This window comes from Dromiciops gliroides, chromosome 2, assembly GCF_019393635.1.
Source record: "Dromiciops gliroides isolate mDroGli1 chromosome 2, mDroGli1.pri, whole genome shotgun sequence".
NCBI lineage: Eukaryota > Metazoa > Chordata > Mammalia > Microbiotheria > Microbiotheriidae > Dromiciops > Dromiciops gliroides.
Genome location: NC_057862.1, coordinates 72,838,354 through 72,865,520, shown reverse-complemented (window position 1 = coordinate 72,865,520; position 27,167 = coordinate 72,838,354). Strand labels below are relative to the sequence as shown.

General features: G+C 40.8%; 1 protein-coding gene across 1 annotated transcript; it reads right to left on the bottom strand.

The window, feature by feature from the left end:
- Positions 1 to 958: 958 nt before the first annotated feature.
- C2H10orf53 (chromosome 2 C10orf53 homolog) lies at positions 959 to 27,167 on the bottom strand. The gene is made up of 3 exons (XM_043981548.1): positions 27,071 to 27,167; positions 2,284 to 2,403; positions 959 to 1,023 (listed from the first exon to the last, which is right to left on the bottom strand). Exons 1-3 carry the CDS (start codon positions 27,165 to 27,167, stop codon positions 959 to 961), a joined length of 282 nt encoding a protein of 93 aa, XP_043837483.1.

The following is a 27,167-nucleotide window of genomic DNA, read 5'->3' as shown; positions in this document are numbered from 1 at the left end:
GGACAATTATACTAGCCTTTCAGATAGCCCTGTCTCTAATTATTCTCATCTTGGGGCAGTGAGGTAGAGCAGTGGATAAAGCATTGACCCTGGATTCAGGAGGACCTGAGTTCAAATCCAGCCTCAGACACATGACACTTACTAGCTGTGTGACCTTGGGCAAGTCACTTAACCCTCAATGCCCTGAAAAAAAATTTCTCTCATCTCTAATATACTCTGTACACTACTACCACTAAATCTGGGGTACATTCTTCATCCTACCAAATCTTCCTACAGAACTGCTTTGATCAGGTTTTTTGCTAAAACCTCCTTATTACTTACCAAATAAATTCCAAACTACCTAGTCTGGTATTTAAGGTCCTTTGTAATTAAGCCCTAAATTAAATCCATAGAGGCAAAAGTAGCATCTTAGAATTCTGAGTTTTAGGTTTCAGACTTTCAAAGAACTAAATTTTATCTTCAAAAATCCTTAATTTTCATACTTGCCCAGTTCCCTCCTTACTACAGACTGGATTCTTCACAGCTGCTGGCAAGTAAACATTATTATTGAGTGATGGTGTTGCTTTTATTAGACAGTATTTAATTATTTTTCTTCAGTTCAATGGTATAGTCGATAGACTTTATAATCCATAATTGTAGTCATTTTTCCTATAGGTCAGGGTTGAGAGATGCTGCAAGAGACACAGTGTTATTGTCGTCATTATTGTTGTTGGTGCTAGATGGATGCTCTGTGTTTCCCAGTAGCCAGGTTAGAAACGCTTTGTTGTTGTGCTGAGTTCCTGGTGTTTTTCTACACAACCTTGGACCATCCAGAGACAAGCCATATTCTGCAGTTTGACAAGTGCTGAGCAAGTTATTTTCATCTTCACAATCAAATTACCTGTTTCCTGCCATTGCAGGGGTTAGGAATCCCTCCAAGCCAAGGATACCTCACGGTTGGGGAAGTATGGCTATTTCATTAGTAGGCATGTAGCACTGCTATACTGGCCTTTTCACACAGTGGATCTAATTTGCCATCACCTCCTAGGGGAAAAATTTCAGTTGGTTAGTTTTCTCCACAATCCAGTATTATTTTATTAAACTGTTCAACTCCTCTTAAAAGAGATTTCTAAAAATGATTAGAAGAATGAATGTAACACTTACTAAACTTTAGCAGGGCCAAAAGTGCGACTACCAAAGTTTTAAATTCAGCTCATGACAGTTGGGAAATGAGTAAGTTGGGCCACATGTAGTCTTGGGACAGAATTTCTTTAGAAGTAATCTCTGATGCTAGAGTAATCACTTAAATAGAGCTTATAATGGAATATTCCTTAGAATCTTGTCTTTAGTTATCCCAACAAACCTTGTTATGCTTTTCAAACGGACCTATACCTTTGGAGGCCCGAGCCAGTTTAACAAATACTTATTGAGGGGGAAGCTAGGTGGCACAGTAGATAAAGCACTGTCCCTGGATTCAGGAGGACCTGAGTTCAAATCCAGCCTCAGACACATGACACTAGCTGTATGACCTTGGGCAAGTCACTTAACTCTCATTGCCCTGGACAAACAAACAAACAAATAAATAAATACTTATCGAGTCTCTACTATGAGCAATATTGAGGTAAGTGCTATGAGTACTAAGGGGCATCAAAAGAGGCAGCCTGGTCTCTCAGGAATAAATAAAACCTATATCCCAGGGTGGTTGTGAGAATCAAATGAGATATATTTACAAGTACACCACTGCACTATATAAATGTTAGCTACGATGATGATGAAGATGACTTTAACTGGTGGATGTCTGAGAGGACAGGAATAGGAATACAATAATGATCATCTGAAGTTGTCAGGCAGAAACTGGGATTTTTTTTTTAAAAGAAAGCATTAAAACAACCTTAAATTTCTATGATTCTGGAAGAAATCACTTCAACACTTAGTAAGGCATAGTAGAAAGGGCCTCAGTTTAGGAATCAGGAGTATCCTTGTCCTAGCTCTGCCACTACTAAATTCCCTGAGTGACCTTGGGAGAGTAACTTGCCCTCTCAGAGGGTAAAACAAAGAAGCTGTTATTCTGAGATACTGTGGAGCTCCTCTCACGCTGTTCTGAATGATTGTAATGCATTCTGGCTGTGAAGTGCTGGTGAAGTGACAAAAGCACTTGAATTCAGCATTGATTTTAAAATACACCGAGTGACCCTTCACTTATGCTCAAGTAGCAAACACTGCCCTTATTTCCATGTTCATAAATACTGAGGAGATCTCCTTCAAGAGGGAAAATGGCTCTCAGGGTCTTGACTGGGGACTTACCAAAGTCCAAATCACTAATTTTGCACTTGAAAACGACTTCACCATTCACTATGAGCTCTAGGGCATTCCAATCCTCTATCTTCTGTAGGACAACACGGTGTCCAGCTTTATGTAATACAGCTGAAAAAGAGGAAAAATGCACCAGCTGAAATGCAATCATTCCAAGTTGTTAGGAATGACAGACTGGTGAGTGGAAAGAGCTGCGGTGGAAGGGCTGGGAGACCCTGGTTTTTAGTTCTCCCTCAACACTCTCCATAGGACCTTGAGTAAATCAGCTCCTCTTTGAAGTTCAAAGTCGCTTATCTCTAAAATAAGACAGTTGGTATCAATGATCTTGATGGCCCCTTCCAGCGCTGGCATGCTATGAAAATGAGCTAATATATTTGTGCTGAAAACACACCAAAAAACAAACAACTAAAACTAACCCCCCCCAAAACAACAAAAATTGTTTCAGGTCAACATTCAATTCAATTCAATTCAATTCAATTCAGCTACTGGATTTACTAATGCTAGGCTCATATCTAATATGATAACGAACATTCCTTAACTGATGGAATTGCTTTGGGTGATGATCTGGCTGTGTCCCGAATGCACAGTAGGCACTACCATCCACCCCAACATATATACAGAACACCTAGCTCCTGGCACCAAAATCAATAAAGACTTAGCCTGAATCCTGATGGAATCCTAAGAAGCACTGAACAAAAACCCTGCCTAAAAGGCTCTGAACCCAGCTTTGGGGTTAGATTAGTGTTCTCTTCAGCTTAATGCCAAGCAGCTTCATAATAACTGTTGAAAAATGAGCTTTTATGAACACTTTGACAGGTAAGAGCCTACTGGGGCTTTCTTGTGTCTAGGCTTACAAACCAGCCTTTTCACTCTCACCTTCAGACTTTGTAGCTGAGATGCTCTTTATAATCAATTTATATTTTATTCACCTGGGAAAAACTGCCAGGATAGAAAAATTAAGTTCTTTGTACTTTTCGATACCATATATTTTCTTGTAATTATCCCTCTTTTCCTAACATTTTTCACTTTGAAACAGGAATGGTCATGTTGGGGAAGATGCTGCCTCTGGTATCACCATCAGCAACTTTCATTTGTATTTGAAATCTTCAGTCACAGAACAGTGACTCATTCAGAGTTACACAACAGTCAGTAGGAACTAGAATCAATATTTCTCCAATAGAGGACATTAAAGTGGAAGATTATGGGCTGTTTGTGAGAAGGAAGAAGGGAATGGAAAATGATTTGTGAATTATTTAAAAAGTGTTTTACTTGGGTTTTGCATTTAAGTTTTAATTTTCCCAATTTGGAATTTCCCTTTAGTCTAAGGGGACAAGGACCTGGCAACTTTGGTAGTCGATGCATACTGCTTGAATTTCCTCACAAAGTAGGAGTCCCATGGAGGGTAGTGACAGGTGGAAAGTAGTAAGAAACAAGGTGAGAAGTAGCTAGGTAGAAATAAAGGAAGGGGTGTTGGCTCGATCTCCCTTCTTCCTTTTCTGATCACTGGCAAATTGGAGTCAGTTTTAAAAAATTTATTCTTAAGAACTTCTTGGCTGAGATAAAACTCCTGAGGCAGTGAAATTGTCTCAAATGTGGTTTGTTGTTTTTGTTGTTGTCGCTTCATTTGCTTGTTTTTAGGTTAGAGGGTAGATTACTCAAGAAAAACTTAAAATATTAAATCTGGAAGAAACCTTAGAGATGATCTAGTCTAAACCTATTATTTTACAGATAAAGAGACAGGTCTAGGGAGGGAAAGTGACATTCGTTTTTATCTACTTTTCAGGGGCGGCTAGTTGGCGCAGTGGATAAAGCACAGGCCCTGGATTCAGGAGTTCAAATCCAGCCTCAGACACTTGACACTTACTAGCTGTGTGACCCTGGGCAAGTCCCTTAACCCTCACTGCCCCACAAAACCCCAAAACAAAAAAACCCCCAAAAACCCAAATGTATGTTATCCACTTTTCAAAATGTGTGTATATGTGTGTGTGTGTGATTATATACATTACTATAGCCATCAAATTAATGGTGTGCTTTCTTTTTTTGGTTAAATAAAAATGTTGTTCAGTCCTTTGAGTCATGTCAGATTTTGCCATTTTCTTCTCCAACTTATGTTACACACTAAAGAACTGAGGCAAAAGAGGTTAAGTGACTTGCCCAGGGTCACACAGGTGGTAAGGCCAGATTTGAAGTCTGGAGCCTTCGTGACTCCAGGCTCAGCACTCTATCCTCTGTGCCACCTAGCTGCCCTAAAAATGACTAAATCTCAAATTTTGGAAGTGTCAAATATTGAATAGACTCTCAAGTCAGTGGTGGTGGTGGCAACTGATGGAAAGGGCTTCTTAAGGATGGCTATGCAACTTTAGAAACTATTTTCCTTGACTCTGTTACCTTATTTTTCTTTCTAAGAAAAATTAGCATCTCTGGGTAGGAGCATACAAATTCTACTTTATTTAGATACTTGATTCCTTAGGGCAGGGGGCTGTCTCTTACTTAAACTTTGTATCGTCCCAGTTCTCAGAATAGTGTTCTGTCCCTTGTAGATATTTAAGTAGGATAGGGATGGGGACTGACCTGTTCTTAGTATAGTGAACTTCCAGGTGAGGAAACTCTCTCCACTAATACAGGTAGAAAGGCTGACACCTTCTCAGCAACATAGTTTCGTAGAGTTGTCTAGAGCACTGAGAGGTTGTGACTTGGCCTGGGGTCACACATGGCCAGTTTGTGTCCAAGTTAAGACTTGAACCCAGTTCTTCCTGGAATCAAAGTCAGCTCTCTATCCTGTCAGTCAAAAATGGTTTATTACATGCCTACTATGTACCAGGCACTGTTCTAAGCAACAGGGATACAAAGTCAGGCATAACACAATCCCTGCTGGGTAGATTTCAGAAAAACCTGGAAAGACTTATATGAACTTATTCAAAATGAAGTGAGCAGAACCAGGAGAACATTGTACACATTAACAGCAACATTGTGCAATGATCAACTATGATTGATTTAGCTCTTCTCAGCAAGATGATGATTCAAGACAATTCCAAAACTCATAATAAAAAATGGTATCCACATCTAGAAAAAGAACTGATGGAGGCTGAATGCAAATCGAAGCATACTATTTTCACTTTTTTGTGTGTTTTTTTCCTTTTGCAAATGATAATTTTTTTCTTTTTGTAAACTGTTTCTTCTTTCACATGACTAATATGGAAATATATGTTTTACAAGATTGCATATATGTAACGTATATTAAATTGCTTACCAACTTAGGGAGGGGGGAGGAAAGGAAGGGAGGGAAAAAATTTGAAACTCAAAATTTTATAAAAAATGAATGTTTTGGGCAGCTAAGTGGATAGAACACCGGCCCTGGATTCAGGAGGACCTGAGTTCAAATCTGGCCTCAGACACTAGACACTTACTAGCTGTGTGACCTTGGGCAAGTCACTTAATCCCCCTTGCCTCACCAAAAAAAAAAAAAACCACCAAAAAAACCCACCAAAAAAATAATGAATGTTTTGGGCAGCTAGGTGGCAAAGTGGATAGAACACCAGCCCTGGATTCAGGAGGACCTGAGTTCAAATCCGGCCTTAGACACTTAACACTTACTGGCTGTGTGACCCTGGGCAAGTCACTTAACCCCAATTGCCTCACCAAAAAAAAAAAAGAAAAGAAAAAAATGAATGTTTTAAAAAAGACAATCTCTGCTCTCAAGGAACTCATGTTCTAATGGGGGAGACAACACACAAACAACAATGTACAAACAAATTACATACAGAATAAACAGCAAATAATTAGCAGAGGGAAGGCATTAGAATTAAGAGAGGTTGGGAAAGGCTTCCTGGAGAAGCTGGGACTTAAATGAATCTTGGGAAGTCTAGAGGCAGAGATGAAGAAGGAGAGCATCCTAGGCATGAAGGACAGCCAGAGAGAATGGCTGGAGTCAGGAGGTGAAGGAACAGTGTCTCTGGATTGCAGAGTATGTGGGAGGGGATGAGGGGTAAGAAGACTGGAAAGGGGTGTGTGTGTGGGGGGGGGGACAGGTTATGATAAACAGAGGTGATGGGGGCCACTGGAGTTTACTGAATCTGGAGGTGGTACGGCTGACCATCTTTAGGAGGATCACTTGGGCATCTGAGTGGAGGATGGACTGTGAGGGGCTCTTGCAGTGGTGTTAGCCTGAGGTGATAGGGACCGGTATCAGAGCCTGCATCAGTGTCCACTCTACCACGTTACCCTTTAAATGCTTAATACTTGTTTCATGATGCCAAGTATTTGTCCAAATGGAACAGTATATTCTTTTTTTTTTTTTGTGGGGCAATGAGGGTTAAGTGACTTGCCTAGGGTCACACAGCTAGAGACATGGAGATCACTTTAATCCACACCAGAACCATGAAGAAATCCCCTCTACAAAGTCCTTGACAAGTGGCCATCCATACTTCCAGCGATGCTACTTGAAATTAAATAGACTTAAATGTGAGTCAGGAGAATTATACTCAGTTAGCCCTGATTCCATCAACAAACTAAGAAAATGGCATGATTACACATTTAGAGCTGGAAAGAATCTTCATGGCCATGTATTCCATCTCTCTCATCTAACATTAGATCAAGGAAACTAAGGCCCAGAAAGATTAAATTACTTGTCCAGGATTACACAGGTTGTAAGGAGCAGAGATAGAATTTGAACTCAGGTCCTTTGACTTCAAATCTAACACACTCTACTGTATCACACTGCATGATTATACCAGGCTGATTCAAGGGGTTCTATGTCTCTAATGCATATTTTTCACCTGTAAAATGGGATGACAGTCCTCAAATAACATTTACAGAATACTCAGTAGGTGCATGATACTCTATTGGGTTCTGTGCCTTAAAAATACTTTTTGCTCAGCTAAATAATGATGATTCACTAAGGCTTAAGAAGGTACTCTAAGTGATTAAACTGGAAAGAGAAGTCAAAAAGAGGCAGCTGTTTTTGTCTGTTTTTTAAAAAATCCCCATATTTCATTTGATCTTGCTTTCAGAAAAGTAGACAAATGTGCCAATTAATTGTATTTAATTACTGTGACAAGTGCCCTGTCTAAATGTTGGCATGTGTCCACTTCATCTTTCGATCAGTTCAGCATAAGCAACTCCAACTGTGAAATGTTTAATTGCAGAATTTTAATTTCATTTCGAAGAGAGAAACTTCAGAAAGAGACACAGCAAAGATTCCAATTAGTGAGAGAGCTCTCCCGGAGCACCCAGGGGCTGTGTGATCAGTTTCATCAGCTATTTTCAGCTGTATAGCCTTAAGGATAGACAGCAATAGCAAATTCTGAAAACTCTAAGTATTTTTTTAAAAAGAAGCAGTGGTCTCCATACCCAATGACCCTGAGATTCCACTGCTAGGCATATACTCCAAGGAGGAAATATTTTAAAAACATAGACTCTATATACACCAAAATATTTATAGAAGCCTTTAAAAATCTGATTTGCCTCAATTTCCTCATTTGTCAAATGAGCTGGAGAAGGAAATGGCAAACCACTCGAGTATCTTTGACAAGAAAACCCCAAATGGGGTCACAAGGAGTCAGACATGACTGAAAAATGACTGACAACAAATGAAAGATGCCCAGGGAAACAAAGCAGATGCCCGTGGATTGGGGGAATGGTCAAACACACTGTGGTAAATAACACTGGAATATTACTGTGTTGTAAGAAAGGACTAACACGATGAATACAGAGAAGCAAGACAAGACATATGAACGGATGAAGTCAGTAGTCAGGAAGACAATATACAAGTCAAGTCAATAAGCCTTTATTAAGGGGCAGCTAGGTGGTGCAGTGGATAGAGCACCGGCCCTGGAGTCAGGAGTACCTGAGTCCAAATCTGGCCTCAGACACTTAACACTTACTAGCTGTGTGACCCTGGGCAAGTCACTTAACCCCAATTGCCTCACTAAAAAAAAAAAGTACCTACCAGGTATTGTACTAAGCAATGGAGATACAAAGAAAGGCAAAAGGCAGTCTCTGCTCTCAGGGAGCTTACACTTTAATGAGGGAGATAACTTGAAAACAACTATGTACAAATAAGATGAAAGCAAGGAGGCCAGTGCCACTGAATCAGAGTGCACAGAAGGGAGGGAATACATTGTTTCAAACACTGGGAAGGTGGGGAGGGGCCAGATTATGAAGGACTTTAAAGGTCAAACAGAAGATTTTGTATTTCATTCTGGAGGTTGGGGGAAACACTGGGATTTACTGAATTTCAGGTAAATGTGTTCTGACGAGCTTTAAGAAGATCAATTTGTCCGCTGAGTGGAGGATGGTATGGAGTAAGGAGAGACTTGGGGGCAGGACGACCAATCAGCAGGCTATTGTCATAGTCCAGGTGTGGTATGATGATGGCCTGCCCCGAGGTGGTGGCAGTGTTGGGGGAGAGAAGGGGGTATAGATAAGAAATGTTTTGACCGTAGAATCAATAAGCCAGCAGCAGATTGGATATTGGGGTGGGGCAGTGAAAGAGTAAGGAGGTCCACTGTTGATGGAGTTGTGAAAAGATCCAACCATTCTGGAGAACAATTTGGAACTATTCCCAAAGGACTGTAGAACTGTGCATACCCTTTGATCCAGCAGTACTGTTGCTAGGTTTGTTCCCAAAGACATCCCCCCAAAGAGAAAAAGACCTATTTGTACAAAAATATTTCTAGCCGCTCTTTTTTGTGGTGGCTAAGAACTGGCAATCAAAGGAATGCCCATCAATTGGGGAATGGCTGAACAAACTATGCTATATGATGGTGATGGAATATTATTGTGCTATAAAAAATGACAAGCAGGATGACTTCAGAAAGTCCTGGAAAGACATGTATGAAATGATGTATTATGAAGTGAGCAGAACCAAGAAAACATTGTACACAGATATGGCAGTATTGTTTGATGAAGAACTGTGAATGACTTGACTTTTCTCAACAATACAATGATCCAAGACAATCCTAAAAGACTATTGATGAAACATCCTATCCACCTCCAGGGAAAGAACTGATATTGATGGAACAGACTGAAGCATGCTATTTTTCCCTTCATTTTTTCTTCTAATTTTCTTGTACAAGCAGATTAGCTTGGCGTGTGCAGGGGTGCAGGGACCCTGAGGTTTGAGGGGAGAGAAGGAACATATATACAGGGGAGAAGACAGTGAAAGAGAGAGGCTGGAAGATTAAGAGGTTGCAGAAGACAGGGAGGCTGCTACAAGGACCTTAAGGAGACTGAGGCTACGTAAGGGGGCAGTCAGCATGGAGGAAGGAGCCTTATGGAGTAAGGGGCTTTTCAGGGTTTAGTGGCAGTGCAGAGAGGGAAGTTAGATGGAAAGGGGGGGACACTAGAAGAAAGTCAGTTGGTACAGAGACACTAAGAAAGTTGAGGGCGTGGCAAAGATTAAGCACAAGCTGGGGCAGCAGAGAGATGTGCTGGAAAGCACTCAGGTTGTACATTTTATTTCCCTGTATTCTTTTTTTTTTAATAGAATTTTATTTTCCAAAATATATGTAAAAACAAAATTTTAACATCAATTTTTTTAAAACTTTGTGTTCCAACTTCTCTTCCCCCCTCCATTCTCACCCCCCACCCACAAGAACTCAAGCAATTCAAAATAAGATACATGAGTAGTCCTGGGAAAATCCCCATATTAGCTAGTTGTGAGAGAAAACAGTCAAAAAAACCCCGAAACTTAAGATTAAGGAATTGTCAAAGAGGAAAAGAAAAAAAATTTTTTAAATGTGTTTCCATGTGGTTATTTTCAGCAAGGCAATGATTCAATATAACCCTGAAGGACTTATGGAGATTGCAGCCCATCTGCAGAGAAAGAACTGATAGTATCTGAAAACAGATGGAAACATATTTCCCTGTATTCTTTTTTTTTTTTGGTGAGGCATTTGGGGTTAAGTGACTTTCCCAGGGTCACACAGCTAGTAAGTGTTAAGTGTCTGAGGCTGGATTTGAACTCAGGTTCTCCTGAATCCAGGACCACTCTCTATCCACTCTCTATCCACTGTGCCACCTAGCTGCCCCCTTGTATTCTTAATTTTAAATTGTATCTCATAAATAAACCCTCTGCTGTTAAAATGGAAGAGGCTTCTTAATCTTTTGCTTATCAATTTGGGAGGAGCAAGTGTGGTGGAACTTTATAAACAGCCCATATTAAATTAATAGCAGTCAGATAGCAAAGCAGTCAAAAGTTCCCAGATTAGTCAAAAGTCTACAGATTAGTCCTCCAGTAAGATTAGGCCCGCCAAATTAGCCCCCAAACCAGTAAAATATTTTTACAATACATATATAATCCATATCTTATTTTTTGCCAACTCAGGGAGGAGGGAGAGGAGGGAGGGAAAGAGGGATAAAAATTGGAAACCAAAACTGTAAATAAAAATGCTTATTTATTTATTTATTCATTCATTCATTCATGGGGCAATGAGGGTTAAGTGATTTTACCCACAGCTAGTAAGTGTCAAGTGTCCGAGGCTGGATTTGAACTCAGGTCTTCTTGAATCCAGAGCCAGTGCTTTATCCACTGCACCACCTAGCTGCCCCCATAAAAATGTTTATTAAAAAAAGAAAGAGTAAGGAGTCAAGGAAGATGTCTGGATTGTGAGCTTGGATGGCAGGAAGGATGTTGGTACCCTTGAGGGAGCACAACCAGGCAGTGGTGTTGGGTTGGGAATTCCTCCATGGAGGGAGGAATGCTCAGGGAGAGGAATAGCAACAAGCACAAAGATGAGAGTCAACTGGACAGATCGTCATGGGACCAGCCTTTGTTCCTGGAAGAGGAGGACCAGGAGAAAAGATGGGCCTGACAGACGCTCTGAACTGAAGGGAGTAGAATCTATAAATGAGGGAGCGTTGGAGAACATTGTAAAAGAGGATAATGCCAGCATCATATTCCAGGTACACTCCGATCCTGGGTACCGGGCCTTTCACTCGATGGTTTAACCATCCAGGATAGGTTTGGAAATGGTAATGATCCTCCTTCTTCACACAGCAAAGCAGGAAGACAGAGCCCTGGGAGTCGGGGCTCCTCCCCGGCTCTGTCCTCAAGACGCTGGTATGGAACCCCAGTTTCCACTTAGGTATTTGTGAAACGTCCACCTCCCAGTAGTGCCGGCCTGAGCCGAAGGCCTGCTCAGCAAAGACGAAATGACAAGCAGAGTCCTCCGGGTGGTCGGGCCCCACCTTGCAGTCTTCTGCAGCCCCCACACTCTTCAGATCCTTAGAAACAGTCACGCAGGAACTGGCTGATTCCGGAAGCACCCGGATGTCCACTCTGAATTTGTTGAGGATATCCATCATGCCAGCGAGGGCATATTCTCTCAGCTCCGGGATGGCAGCCTTGGGCCTTTGGGATAACAAGGACTCACTCCTTCTCAACAGCTCCCTGCTATCCTGCAGCAGCTCAAGGTTGGGTTTATAGCTTAATTCCTCCAGCTCCATCTTGGTTTCCTGAAGGATTTGGATATGCCGGGGTGTTCTTTCCTTGTTGATCCTTTGCTCTTCTTTCAACCTGTCCAGACGCTTAAATTCTTCCTTTACCAGGAGTTGGTGCATTTGGCAGTACTCCTCTGTAATCATCTGACCCGAGCCAGGGAAAGATCTCCCCTCTTCCTCCTCCCGAGAGAGAAGTTTCTTGACTTCCTCAAACTCCTTCTTCAAGTGACTCAGAATCTCCTGGAACTTCTCCCGGTAACCGCGAGCAGCCTCTTGTACAGGGGAGACTTTGTGAGCCCGATGCTCTGGCATTCGGCAACAGGACGCGCAGAGTAACGCCTGGTCCTCCTCACAAAAGAACTCCACGACTTCCTTGTGAACCGGGCATCTGCCTCTTCCTTCGGTACTCTGCAGACGCGGGGAGGAGAGCTGCTTGTCCGTGTCACTCAGCTTTTCCAGGCTCATGTCGAGCGCTGGGGGTTCTTTGACCTGGAAACCTTCCCGCAATCAGGACAGGCAAACGGTGTGCCTCCCTCTCTCCAGCTCCAGGAGAGACACGCTCGGCAAAAGCGGTGTCCGCAGTGCAGGTTGACCGGCTGAGTAGATGCCTCAGGGGATTGATTTCACGCGGCAGTTTCTGGACCGTTTTCAGATAGGTCGCCCTTTCTCTCTTTGGAGATTCTTTCCTGCAGTAACTGAGATCAAGAGACTCAGTTCCAAGGGAAGGAAATATTTCCGATCAGAATGAGTCTCCCTTATATACCCTGTAGCCCCACCCCTAGAGAAGGTGTGAATTCCACCTTTCCTTGAATTCTCAAGTTAAACAAGTTAACACTTGCTAGTTGCAGCAACCCGAGGCCCCCAGAGTCCACACTTCTGGCAGAGGTTAATAATGGATTGACAAGTTTCACAATGCTTAGAGAGGCTTCTGAGGGTTTGGACTTTTCAGTGGGACTTGGAGTCAGAACACAGTGATTTCTGCCTCTGAAGCTTCCTAGTTTTGTGATTCTCCTCCTTATTTCTCACCTGACTGGACCGAGTTTTCCAAAGCCTTCTCTGCTTAGGGTTTAGGCACACCCATCTCTCCTGGCTGTCCTCCTACCTATGTGACCCCTCATTCTCAGTCTTCTTTACCGGATCCTCACCTAAATCTTGCCTTCTAATGGAAGGCGGTCCTTCAGGGTGCTGCCCTGGGCTCTCTCTCTTCTCTTCTCTCTCCATACTACTTCACTTGATGCTCCGGATTTAATGACCATCTCTGTGCTGATGATTCTCAAATCTCTCCCTTTTTTTTTTTTTTTTAGTGAGGCAATTGGGGTTAAGTGACTTGCCCAGGGTTACACAGCTAGTAAGTGTTAAGTGTCTGAAGCCAGATTTGAACTCAGGTACTCCTGACTCCAGGGCTGGTGCTCTATCCACTGCACCACCTAGCTGCCCCTCTCCCTTCTTTTAAAGAAAAATTTAAAAAGCAATCTTTATCATAGGGAATGTCACTTTGGGAGGGAAGCGTGAGGAGGATACAGGGAGAAATGTTGCAATGAAAAACCAAAAGGGATGGAAAAAAAAACTGTTTAAAATATGTTGAGGGGCAGCTAGGTGGTGCAGGGTGAGAGCACAGGCCCTGGAGTCAGGAGTATCTGAGTTCAAATCCGGTCTCAGACACTTAACACTTACTAGCTTGTGACCCTGGGCAAGTCACTTGACCCCAATTGCCTCACTTTAAAAAAAAAAAATATTGTTGAAAGAACCGCAAGACCTTTTTCTTTGGCATATTTGTGATATGTTCCCAAATGTGTTTATTTTCATTGAACCGTCCAGTTCAATACTCCCTCCCAAAGTGGGGGGTGGGGGTGGCCCTGTGTTTGTGAAGGCTATGTCAGCAGACTCCAGGTTCTTGGCAAGTCCTAGTAGGGTGGAAAAATTTCTGGTACAGGTCTGTGATGGACTATGTGTATGTTCATTAAAAAAATCCATTGGCATAGTAGAATGAGACTTGGAGTAAAAGTTAGAAGAACTGGGCTCTGCTTCCAACTTGGCCACTTGTATGCAATGTGAGTCACTTAGTTTCCTCACATGCAAAATGATGAAGGGGTTGGAAAAATCAGGGGTTCTTAACCAGGTGTCTGTGAAATTATTTATTTGATTTTTTAAAAAAAATCATAAAAGTATTTTATTTTATTATTTCCAGTTACATGCAAAGATAATGTTGACATTTGTTTTCATAAGACTTTTAGTTCCAAATTTTTCTCCCTCTCTCCCCTCCCTCCCCCTTCCCAAGACAGAAAGCAATCTGATATAGGTTATATATGTACAATCACATTAAACATATTTCTGCACTAGTCATGTTGTGAAAGAAGAATCAGAACACAAGGGAAAAACCTCAAAGAAGTAAAAAAAGCACAACCCCAAAGTAGAAACAGTATGGTTCAATCTGCATTTGGAATCCACAGTTCTTTTTTTCTGGATGTGGAGAACATTTTCCATTATGAGTTCTTTGGAATTGTCTTGTAGCATTTCACTGCTGAGAAGAGCCAAGTCTATCACAGTTGATCATCACACAATGTTGCTGTTACTGTGTACAATGTTCTGGTTCTGCTCACTTCACTCAGCATCAATCCACTTAAGTCTTTCCAGGTTTTTCTGAAATCTGCCTGCTCATCATTTCTTACAGCACAATAGTATTCCACAATTTGTTTAGCCATTCCCCAATTGATGGGCATTCCCTTGATTTCCAATTCTTTGCCACCACAAAGAGAGCTGCTATAAATATTTTTGTACATATGGGTCCTTTTCCCTTTTCTATGATCTTTTGGGGATACAAACCTAGTAGTGATACTACTGGGTAAAAGGGTATTGTGAGATTTAAAATTGGATATTAGATCATAAATCTCCCCTACTTAACTTTTCCCTAATTTATCTCCCAGACTAGTAAATGGAAGAAGCTTCTGGTTTTCTAGATAAAGCCTTTATTGTATGATAGTCACAAGGTGATGTTGATTAGAAGGATAGGAAAATAGAAATACAATAAAATCGTCTTAAGTCTAGGCTTAGTCTATATTCCTTATAAAAACTCACCAAACCGAAAAAGGCCACCTTTGGAGAGAGAGAGAGAGACCGTCTGTGCCGCGCCGTCAGGAGTCCCGCCAAGCAGGCAAAAAGGCCTACTCCCGTTCTCTCCACCCCGGAAGTCAAGAGCCCGGCAGGCAGTCTGACATGCGCAGCAGGCGGACTGTTCATCTCCTCCCCAAAAGGGTGGTCCTTGAAAAACTGGCGTCTTTCAGTTATCCTAACCGACTGTTAAAAACTTTCATATTTTACCATAGTATGCATAGTCCCACAGCCCTTTGGGCATGAATTTTTTATTTAAAAAATATTTTGACATTTGTATTTCAATATAATTGGCTTCCTTTATTTATTTATTTTTTTGGTGAGGCAATTGGGGTTAAGTGACTTGCCCAGGCTCACACAGCTAGTAAGTGTCAAGTGTCTGAGGTCGGATTTGAACTCAGGTCCTCCTGACTCCAAGGCTGGTGCTCTATCCACTGCGCCACCTAGCCAATTGGCTTCCTTAATAATCCTGTGTATTTTATCTTATGCACTTAAAAATATTCTGAGAAAGGGTCCATAGGCTTCACAAGATTGCCAAGGCGTCCATGACCCCAAAAAAAGGTTAAGAAACCCTGGCCTACAAAGTCTCTTCCAGCTCTTAACTGCCCAGGAAAACTGTAAGGCGAGGCCATCCGACTTTGGTTGGTAAAGATAATAATTCAATCTGAGCAGTGACACTGCCTCCAATTCATCCCAATTCAGCCCACTCACTCCTCAAGCCTTTTCCCATTTGGCTTTTGTCTCCACCGTGATATAGAAATATCTCCAAGGTCACTAAGTACGATGGTGGGGTTTTTTTCTATCTTCCCCCACCTGATCTCTTTGAAGCACTGACACTGTTGACCACCCCCTTCCTTGACACTTCCCTTTTGTGGTTCTCCTCCTAACTCCTGGATGTCTCCTTTTGTCATCTTTATCCCCCACCTACACCCTTAATGCAAGTATCCCCCTCTAGGCTCTGTCCTCTATCCTCTTCTCTCTACACTCTCTCTTCTTCAGTGATCTCATCCACTCCCATAACCTCAATGATCATTTCTTTGGAAGTGACGACAACATCTCAACAGGGGCAGCTGGCTGGTAGGACTTTTGCCTCAGATACTAACTGTGTGACCCTGGGCAAGTCATTTCTCAGCCCCAGTTTCCTCATGTATAAAACAGGGATCATAAAGCACCTATCTCAGAGGGTTATTGTATGGATCAAATGAGAATAAATGTAATGAATTTTGCAAGCCTAAAAGTGCTATATAAATGTTAGCTACATTCTAGTTGTTATAATACCTCAAACCATAACCTATTGTTCCCATTTTCCAACTGGCTGTTAGACGGCTCTTCTTGGACTTTTCATTGGTACCGCAAGCTTAATATCTCTGGATTTCTTCCACTGAGAACCTTCCTCCTAACTTATGTTGGTGACATCACCATTCTCCCATTCACCTCAGTTTGAAATCTCAAAGCCAGTCTGTGAAGTGGGGTATACTACTATTACCACTACCACCACCACCACCTGTGGTACTGCTGCTGCTATTAACGATGACTAGTATTGATATAGTGCAAAATGCTTTGGAAATATCTCATTTTATCCTTACAACAACCTTGGGAGGTAGGTGCTAAAATGGTATTCCCATTTTTTTTTTTGGTGGGGCAATGAGGGTTAAGTGACTTGCCCAGGGTCACATAGCTAGTGTCAAGTGTCTGAGGCTAGATTTGAACTCAGGTCCTCCTGAATCCAAGGCCAGTGCTTTATCCACTGCGCCACCAAGCTGCCCCGGTATTCCCATTTTACAAAGGAGGAAACCAAGGCTGACCCACTCAGTGCCTACTCTGTCTCTTTCCTTTCCCTCAATTCTCCCTCCATCCACAACATATATAATCAATAAGTGCCAAGTCCTACTCATTATGCTTCCATAATAACCCTCATGTTTGTCCTCCCCATTTTTATGAAAACTATCCTAGTTCAGATCTGCATCTCTTTTCTCCTAAAATCTTTGGTTTTTTTTTTTCTGCCTCTAGTCTCTCTTCTCTTGAAACTGCTCTTCATGCCACGGTTCAAATAATTTTCCAAATGTACTATTCTAATTATATCACTCTTCTATTTGAAAACACTTGGTGGCTTCCCTTAATATTCTGTAATAGCTACAGAATAAAGTGAGAACTTTATGATCCTGGCATTCAAGAACCATTATAACTTGATATCTACCTGCCTTTTCTAGCTTTATCTCATATTACTTCTTTTCATGAAGTAACTTAAGCAGCTGGGGGTGAAATGGATAGAGCAATGAACCTGGAGTCAGGAAGACTTGAGTTTAAATCCAGTCTCAGACACTTAGTAGCTGTGTGACCCTGGACAGTCACTTAACCCTTTTTGCCCAAGTTTCCTTATCTGTAAAATGGAGACACCTAACTCTCAGGGTTGTTGTGAAGATAAACTAATTTATTGTTTGTAAAGTGCTTTACAAACCTGAAATATGTATATATATATAACAGATGCTAGTTACTATTATTAAGTCTACATTTCATCAAAATTGGACTATTCTGTGTCTTCCATTCTTGTCCTGCCCCTTTCTCCAATTTCCATGACTTTGTTCATGCCAATTCCCATGCTAGAAGGGATGCTCTCTCCACCACTCTGATCTCCATCTGTGGAAGTCCCTCCTTTTCTTTAAGTTTCAATTCAAATGTCACCTCCTCCATGAAGCCCTTCTTGATCTCTCACCAGCTGATCATCAATCATCTTATTATCTGTGACTCAAACTGGTCAGAGCACATTGACTGGAACTTTTTTGGTGTGTGCTTATCACTCTCCCCTGGCATCAGAGTTATTTTTGTAAATGGCACTTTCCCTCCTTTCTCCCCTCCTACACTGTAAGCTACTTTCTCTGTCAGGCCCATCTTTGTACCCCAAGTATCCAGCACAGTACTTTGCACGTAGTAATTGCTTAAGAAATCTTTGTTGAATTGAAGCAATTGCTATTTTTTAAACTGCCCTAAACACAAACAAGGCCCGCTATAGTTGCTGATTTTTGTAGGCACAGGTTCACGTGGGCTTATATACCTTCACTTCCAACAGTGCCAACAGCAACAGGGTGAGAAGAGGTACAATTATATTTGGAAGTAGCAAGTGGGTGGTCTACACTTTTGTCTCCATGACCCCTTATGACTGCCTACAGTGACTGGAGTCATTCCCTTAGAAATGCACTCTCATTTGATGTTCAGTAATGAGGGTCTGAAGGAATTAAAAAATAGAGTAGACCACCCTCTGATTAACCTTTTGGGGGTGGGGGGAGATAATGATCACATCTGCATCATGACAGGCTTTTCATGTTAGAGCAAGAGAGCATTCTGTACATGGCAAATATTATTTAATCTATAGAATAATCAAAACCAAGCCTGGAGGGTTTTGAATTGTTTCTAATTAAATTAGAGCACAGTATGGAAAAATGTTTATAAGTATCTTCTCTATTCCTTAACCTATCTTCCATAAAATCACATATCAGAGAATCTCAAAACATAATAAAAACCCCCGAACAATTCCAAATACCCTTTTTTGTGACAGTGAACCATACGATCCCCAAGTATTTAGGGTTTTTTTGGGGTGGGGGAGAAGGAGATGCTGAAAGACAAGTATAGTGTAGTAGAAAGGGCACGTGATAGATTAAGTTCAAATTTTAGCTCTGTTATTTTACTATTACTACATAAATACATAAAATGATATATAAATTATACATTGAATTTCTCTGGAACTCGATTTCCCCATCTGTAAAATGAAAGGATTAGAACAGATCGGGGCATCTTAACCTTTTGTGTGCATGGACCCCCTCCCCCCAGCAGTCTGGGGAAACCCCTTGGACCCTATCTCAGAATAATGTTTTAAATGCTTAAAATAAAATACATAGGATTACAACAATTATGACAAAATAAAGGTGTGATCTTTCCTACACTCAAGTTCATGGATCCACACTGAAATCACAGACCCCATATTAAGAATCTCCAGACTAAATAATCTCTAAGGTCCTTATCCACAGGGCATTTACATTCTGCTAGGGCAATAACATGTACATAACTAAGTAGATAGAATATTTGCACAAGGAAATACAAGATATCTTCAAGGGGGAAAGAGGATAAGAAAAATCTCTGATTCTATAAATCTGCTGGCTGGTGGACATTCAATAAAAGCTGATCACCTACTAAAAAAAAACTCCAAAAAAACCCTAGAAGAGAACACAGTTTACTTATTTATTCATTCATTCATTTATTATTTTTTAAAAGAACGTAGTTTTAACCTTCATAGGTCTACCGTGGTGCAGCTAAGTGGCACACAGTGTAAAGAGCACCAAGCCTGGAGGTCAGGAACTCTCTTTACTGACTTCAAATCTGTCCTAAAACATTTACTAGTTGTGTGATCCTGGGCAAGTCACTTAACCCTGTTTGCCTCAGTTTCCTCATCTGTAAAATGAGCTGGATAAGGAAAGGGCAAACCACTACGGTATCTTTGCCAAGAAAAACCCCAAATGGGGTCAGGAAGAGCCAGACCTGACTGAACAACAACAAAGGTCTATCATCTTTATATTTGCTTGGGAATGAATGGGCATAAAGGTAGAAGCAAAGTAATGGGAACTTGAGGTAACAAGCTATTTATTAAACATTAATGAGAGTGCATTGTTCTTTAAATGTCTTGATTATCCACTGAGGAACAGTCTTTCAAGCTCTTAAAGTTGCCACTGGTTGGGTATGAAAAGAAAGGCCAGATAAATTTCTTCCCTGAAATGGCATATTTGTAAAAGCTCTGGCTAAACTTCTGGATAAATCAACCTAAAGCTATTAAGCCCCCCACAGAAGGAAGGCCTCTTTGAGACCTGACACCTCATTCTTTAAGTAGGATTTGTGTTAACTGAACAAAAATAGAAAAATTCTTTGGAACACCTTGCAAAAGTTATTCCACACCCTCTGCCAGTAATTTACATGTCATTGTTAAGAGGTAGACACAGGGAGATTTCTCTTCTTCCCCTATGGGAGGGAGATGTAACCACCACTGTCATTAATGGCCATCGCTGATGTGCTCCAAGGGATCCGTGAGTGATTTGCTTTATCTGTCAGCTGAATGAGAGTGGATTTTGTTTTCAAGGGTCAGTTCCTACTGGCAGCTATTAGTGGATTAGCTGATGGAGATAAGTGAACTAGGCAAAGAAAAGCTGCAGGCAGGGAAAATAGCAAATATTTCTTGTTAAATATCCATTTCATATTTCATCACAATCTCCTGTCCTACTCTCTCTCTCTCTTGATCATTCCTTGATCATCGTGATGTCTGGTCTCTTGATGAGTACATCATCCACTTTCTATCTTCACTCCATTCAATGTTCAATCTTGGCCAATGGTCAGTTATTTCAGCATTGCTCTCTAATCCAACCTCAAATCCCTCTCCTATTAGATATTATGTTGTTCTCTCCCTCATAGGTCATCTCTGACAACTCAGTTATTCTGGCATCTATATGAAAGATGGACTGGAGGAAAAAAAGAGTGGAAGGAGGAAGACCTGTTAAGATATTGATTTGCAACATTCAGGCAGGTGGTAATTTGGTAATAAGGACCTGTAACAAGATGATGGAAATGGGAACAGAGAGATGGGACCTGATAAAGGTTGCATAAACAGTGGCAGCAAGACTTGCTAACTGGTTGATTGCCTATGAGAAGCCAGAGATAAGGAAGAATAAAAAAAAGATCCCCAAATTGTGAACTTGTAACACAGGGTGAATGCTGGTATCAGAGACAAAAAAAAATAATGAAGTGGGATGGACGGAAAGTTTTAGAGGGTGAGATAATGAGCTCAATTTTGGACTGAATTGAGTTTAAGTTATTGATCAGTTGAGTTGACTTGAGTTTAAGGTGTTGATTGGGCAAGCTGGTATGCACATTCTCTATGCATCTAGATATTTAAGTCTGAAGCTTAGGAGAGAGATATTTGAGAATCATTAACACAGGTGGTACGGAGGGAGAAAATGTGGAATTGAGTGTGCTTGTCAAGAGAGATTATATATATGTATGCAATGGAGAATAAGAGAAGTAATAGTGTCACTGTCACAGAGTCACTGAGTCACAGCGGGGGCCCATTTAAAGTTATGCTACATAAGCCTATAGTGGGAGAGGTCTACATGGTTGGTTACTGCATTGATGAAAGTTCTTTGGTTTTCCAAAGTGTTTTTTCTTAACAATGTGGTTTTGTGAAAATTGTCTCCTGGTTCTGCTTGCTTTACTCTAGATCAGTTTCATACCATCTAGGATTCTCTGAAATTGTCTTTTGATTTAGCTAATGGTACAACAATATTCTATTTACATTCATTACCATAATTGGTTTGCATTATGGGTACCCCTTTAATTCTTTTAATTTAACTTCTTTTCTTTTAAATGCCTCTTCAAGATCAGGAACTTTTGTTTTGTTTTGGTTTTGGTTTTTTTTGTGGGCAATGAGGGTTAAGTGACTTGCCCCAGGTACACAGCGCTAGTGTCAAGTGTCTGAAGCTGGATTTGAACTCAGGTCCTCCTGAATCCAGGGCCAGTGCTTTATCCACTGTGCCACCTAGCTGCCCCAGGAACTTTGTTATGCATTCAACACTTCCCTCCCTGGGATTATCTTTCCGCAACTTTCCCAACCTCCATCCCTACCCTTGCCCCCATTATTCTTGTTTCCCTCTTGAGTTTGATATATTCCTACACCAAACTGTGTGCATATATTTGTGCTTAACCTTTTTTCCATTCCAAATAACAGTGAAGTTCAACTGATGTTCACTCTCCCACCTCCTCCATGTTTGTATACTTTTCTTTTCATGGCCCCCAATTATAAGAATAGCATGTTTCACCTCCTTTCTTCTTTCTACAGTAATGTATTCTTTTTATCTTCCCTTCTTCAAATCCTTAGAATAGAACCAATGCATCCACAGGTCCTCTGTTTTTCTTATTTCATTCCCTCAATACTCTTTCAAGACACTAAATATCTGAAAGAACACTTGTTTTTTCCCCTGTATTAGAATGTTAGCATAACCAGTCCCTTACAATTGCTTAAATTTATCTTTCCAAGTTTCTCTTCACTCTTATGTTTGTAATCATGTAAAACACGTTTCCATATTAGTCATATTGTGAAAGAAACAGACCAAAAGGAAAAAAACTCCACACAAAAAATCTTGTAAAACATATTTCCATATCAGTCATGTTGTGAAAGAATAGTTTGCAAAAAGAAATTATAGTTTGCAAAAGGAGAAAACACCCCCAAAAGTGAAAATTGTATGTTTCAATCTGCATTAAGACTATCAGTTCTTTCTCTGGATATGGATAGAATTTTCCATCATGAATCTTTTGGAATTGTTTTGGATCATTGTATTGCTGAGAGGAGCTAAGTCAGTCATAGTTGATCACTGCACAATGTTGCTGTTACTGTGTACAATGTTCTCCTGGTTCTGCTCACTTCATTTTGCATCAGTTCATGTAAGTCTTTTCAGGTTTTTCTGAAATCTGCCCATTTATCATTTCTTATAGCACAATAGTATTCCATTACATTCATACGCAACTTATTCAGCCATTCCCCAATTAATGGGCATCTCCTCAATTTCCAATTTTTGCCACCACAAAAAGAGTTGTTATAAATATTTTTCTGCATTTAGCTTCTTTTCTATTTTTTTTTATGATCTCTTTGGGATACAGACCTAGCAGTGGTATTGCTAGGTCAAAGGGTATATACAATTTGATTGTTCTTTTGGCATAGTCCCAAATTGTTCTCCAGAATAGTTGGATCAGTTCACAACTCTACCAATTAGTATCCCAATCTTTCCACATTCTCAGAAGTTGGGGTCTTTGAGTTTATAAAATACTAGATTTTATGGTCATTTGCTACTGTGTCTTGTGTACCTAATCTATTCCACTGATCTACCACTATTTCTTAGCCAATACCAGATATAGTTTTGATGGTTGCCACCTTATAATATAGTTTGAAATCTGGTACAGCTAAGCCCCCTTCCTTTGCATTTTTCATTAATTCCCTTAAAATTCTTGACCTGTTCTTTGAGATAAATTTTGTTGTTATTTTTTCTAGCTCTATAAAATATCTTTTGGTAGTTTGATTGGTATGGCACTGAATAAGTAAATTAGTTTAGGCAGAATTGTCATTTTTATTATATTGGCTCAGCCTACCCATGCACAACTGATATTATTCCAATTGTTTAGATCTGACTTTATTTATGTGAAGTGTCTTTTAATTGTTTTCATGTAGTTCCTGGGTTTATCTTGGTAGATAAACTCCCAAGTATTTTATATTGTCTATAGTTATTTTAAATGGAATTTCTCCTTCCATCTCTTGCTGCTGGGCTTTGTTGGTAATATGTACAAAGGTTGATGATTTATGTGATTTTATTTTATATCCTGCAACTTTGCTATTTAAAAATACTGGTGGTAGTTTCTTTGGTTTATTGTTGTTGGTTCAGTTGTTTTAGTGTTGTCCAACTTTTCCTGACCCCATTTGGGGTTTTCTTGGCAAAGATACTGGAGTGGTTTGCTATTTCCTTCTCTGGCTCATCTTACAGATTAAGAAATGGAGGCAAAAAAGGATAAGTGATTTGCCTGGCTAGTATCTGAGGCCAAATTTGAACTCAATTTTCCTCAGTTTCCTCATCTGTAAAGTGAATGGGGGAAGGAAATGGAAATAAGTTTCCCTTCCATGCTATTCCCTTCCCCATGATATTTATTCTATTATTCATCTTCTTTCACCCTATCCCTCTTCAAAAGGGATTTTGGAAGCCCTCCACTTCTGCTGTTTCTGGACACAGAGCCCTACAGGCTATCTTTGTTCCTGGCCCACCTCTGGTGGAGGCTACACCATGTTTGCTTGTTTGGATGCTGGTTTTTTTGGAGGTCCCCTTTCCAGTCATCCATGGGCTACTGACTACCTTTTTGTACAGTTCTGGGGTAGAAAGACATCACTTATTTTAGTTTCTTGATTGGATTTTTAGTTTCTTGATTGGATTTTTTTACTCATTATTTGGTCTGGTTTTCAAATTTTTTAAAAATTTCAGGTTTTGGTGGAGTAGGTATAGGGGAAATGCTCAGCCTGCCTCTGTTCAGGCAACCATCTTGGCCAGAATTCACTAGTTCTGCATTTAAACTGCCTCTTGGACATTGCTACTTTGGTATCCTAAATTTATCATCTTACCCCTAACTTCCTTACTTCTAATAATGGCACTGCCATTCTCTGATGTACATAAGCTAAAAATCCTTAAGAGTAACTTTTGTCTGTTTCCTCTTATTTGCCATATCTAATCAGTTCCTGGGTTCTGTATGTACCATCACAATAATCTTTCTCATGTACCTTCTTCACACTTCTACTAATACCACCCAAGCTCAGGGCCTCTTGCCTAGATTATCACAATAGCTCCCCACTGTACCTTTCTGCCTCATCTCCTTTCTCTCCAATCTATCCTTCACACTTAACTGCCATAGTAATATTCCTAATTCAGAGTCTTATTGGTCATCCCTCTGTTAAAAAAAAAAAAAAACAAACAACAACACAAAAACTCCATTGTATCCTCATTCCTTAATGCACACAATATAAGTTCCTTAGCTGGCATTAAAGGTCTTTCAAAATCTGATTCCAATCTTTTTTAAATTTTTTTTTTTTTTTGCAGGGCAATGAGGGTTAAGTGACTTGCCTAGGGTCACACAGCTAGTAAGTGTCAAGTTTTGGAAGCTGGATTTGAACTTAGGTCCTCTTGAATCCAGGACTGGTGCTTTATCCATTGCACCATCTAGCTGCCCTCCAATCTACTTATCCAGACATATCACATATCGCTATTCTTTATACACTCTGCATTCTAGTTATGCCATACTGGTCACCCAGTATTTTCTGATCTACCTGCCTTTGCACATACTGATTTCTGTTCCTTGAATAGCCTACCTACCTCCATCTCCACTTGGTAAAATCTCCCTCTTCTCAGCTCAGCTTATACTACCTCCAGGAATCTTTCTTTGGAGAGCTGTAAGTCCCTCTCTTAAAATTTCTTACATCTTTCTGAGTTGCAAATTCACTATATAGTTATCTTTCAAAAGAATCTAAGATTCTTAGGGATGGGAATTGTTTTGTTTCTGTCTTTTTTTGGGAGGGTGGGGCAATGAGGGTTAAGTGACTTGTCCAGGGTCACACAGTTAGTAATTGTCAAGTTTCTGAGGCTGAATTTGAACTTAGGTCCTCCTGAATCCAGGGCAGGTACTTTATCCACTGCGCCACCTAGCCGCCCTTGTTTCTGTCTTTGGCAAAACACCTAGCACAGTGTCTTTCATGCAGTTGGTGCTTAATATCTGCGGGATTGAATTATGATAACAGTTCTTTTTGATATTTTGGCACATCATATTTAAGAGATATTTGTGTATTGATTGATTCTTACTCTAAGATTATAAACTCCTTGAGGGAAGGGGCAGCTTTTTGTTTCATCTTAGTATCCCATTTCCTACCATAATGTTTTCATATAGTAGACATTTAATAAATGTTTATTGAATTAAATGAGTATAGAGTCATGATTGGGATAATTTCTGTTGAACTATTTTATTTACATGTAATAATGAAAGATGAATTTTCAAATTGATTAAAGCAAAGATAAGTTCAGGAAAGGTCAGGCATACCTCTGAGGTCAATATGAAATGACAGAAAATAGTAGGCTACAACCAGTGGGTGGAGCATCCTGCTAGTGGAGCCCCAGGCCAGTGCGCAAAAAAACTCAAATAACAATTAATTCTTTACAGCAGATGAGTAAGGTTAGGATTTTTATAGAAATACCTTGTTTTTAGATCCAAATTGTATACATACAAAGTTCTGAAAATTCATTTACCCCTGATGTTATTATAAGAAGGTACCTCTTGGACTTCTACAAAGCTGAAAATCAGAAGGGGCAAAAGACAGAGAAATAGAAATGGTAAGAGAAAGTCCTTTCAGGAATAAAAGAATTCTCTTTTCACCTTGGAAAACTCTGAGGCTTAAATAGCTCAACCTCATAAGACAAGGGCAGCAGAGATTTGTCCTGAGGCAGATATTTTCACTGTATCTTTGTCCCTAATTATTTTATCTGCACAAGACCTAACAGAAAGGGTACTGGTGTGGTCACCAGAAGTAAAGATTGGGTTCCTCATTAAGCCAACTCTGATCTGAACCACAAGTAGCATAGTGCCTGGCACAGAGTAGGTATTTACTAAATTTTTATTGTCTAATTGAATGGAAGAACCGCTTTTGATAAAGAAGAGGTCCTAGGAGGCTCTACTGATTTGAGTCCTTCAGGAAGGACTTTTGGAAAGACATAGAAAACAATTGTATTAATCATAGAACTGTAGAGTTGGAAGAGATCTCTGTGGATAGTTAGTCCAACCTATATCACGCCTATGACATACCAGAGTTGCCATCTAGCCTCTGCTTGAAGTGTGAACCCACCATGGAGTGTGAACCCATAATTCTCAAGGCAAGACCTTTACATTCTGGGACAGCTATAACTGTTGGAAAGTTTTCCCTCACATCACTAATTGTCTTTGCAAATTTAACCCATTTCTTTTTATTCTGCCCTTTGGAGAAAGAAGGAAGGGAGGGAGGGAGCGAGGGAAGGAAGAAATTAGGAAGGGAAGAAAGAAAAGAAGGAAAGTAAGGGGGAAGAAGGAAGGGAGGAAGAGAAGAAGGAAAGGAAGGGAGAAGAAGAAAAGGAAGAGGAAAGAAGGAAGGAAAGAAGGGAAGGAGAATGAAGGGAGGAAGGAAGGCAAGAGGGAGGGAAGAAGTTAGGAAGAAAAGGAAGAAAGAATAGAAGGAAAGGAAGAGAAGGGGAAAGAAGAAGGGAAGAAGGGAGTAAGGAAGGAAGGGAGGGAGCGAAGGAAGAAGTTAGAAAGAAAGGAAAGAAGGAAGAGAGGGGAAGGAGGAAGGGAGGAAGGAAGGAAGGAAGAAGGGAGGAAGGAGCCGAGCATTTACACAGTGCTTACTGTGTGTCAGGCTCTGTGCTAGGCGCTTTACAACTGTCATCTCATCTGCGCCTCCATTCTGAGGCAAACAGAGGCTGGGCCGGGGCCGCCCATCCGGTAGGTGTCGTAGGTTTCACCTCGCCCTTCCGGCCTCCAGCCCGCTCTCCGCACCCCCCTCCCCCAGCTCTCTGGAGCACGTGGCTGCGCCGCCCTGCCCCTCGCGGGTTGGGCCCGGCCCCGCGCGCCCCCGCCAGGCAGCGCTCACCTAGCAGGCCCTGCAGGCGGAAGGTGCGGTGCTCCACAGTCAGGTTCAAGGAGCGGTAGGGACCATAGCGCATGAAGACGAGAGCTTTCCTCGGCAT

Bases quoted from the DNA above. Each gene is read 5' to 3' on its own strand.
- C2H10orf53 (XM_043981548.1), bottom strand. From the start codon at position 27,167: ATGCCGAGGAAAGCTCTCGTCTTCATGCGCTATGGTCCCTACCGCTCC. The intron at 2,404-27,070 runs GTGAGCGCTGCC...CCTCTTTTTCAG, and splicing joins CCGCCTGCAGGGCCTGCTAG to CTGTATTACATAAAGCTGGA. The intron at 1,024-2,283 runs GTAAGTCCCCAG...TTTTTCCCCTAG, and splicing joins AATTAGTGATTTGGACTTTG to GAGGTGATGGCAAATTAGAT.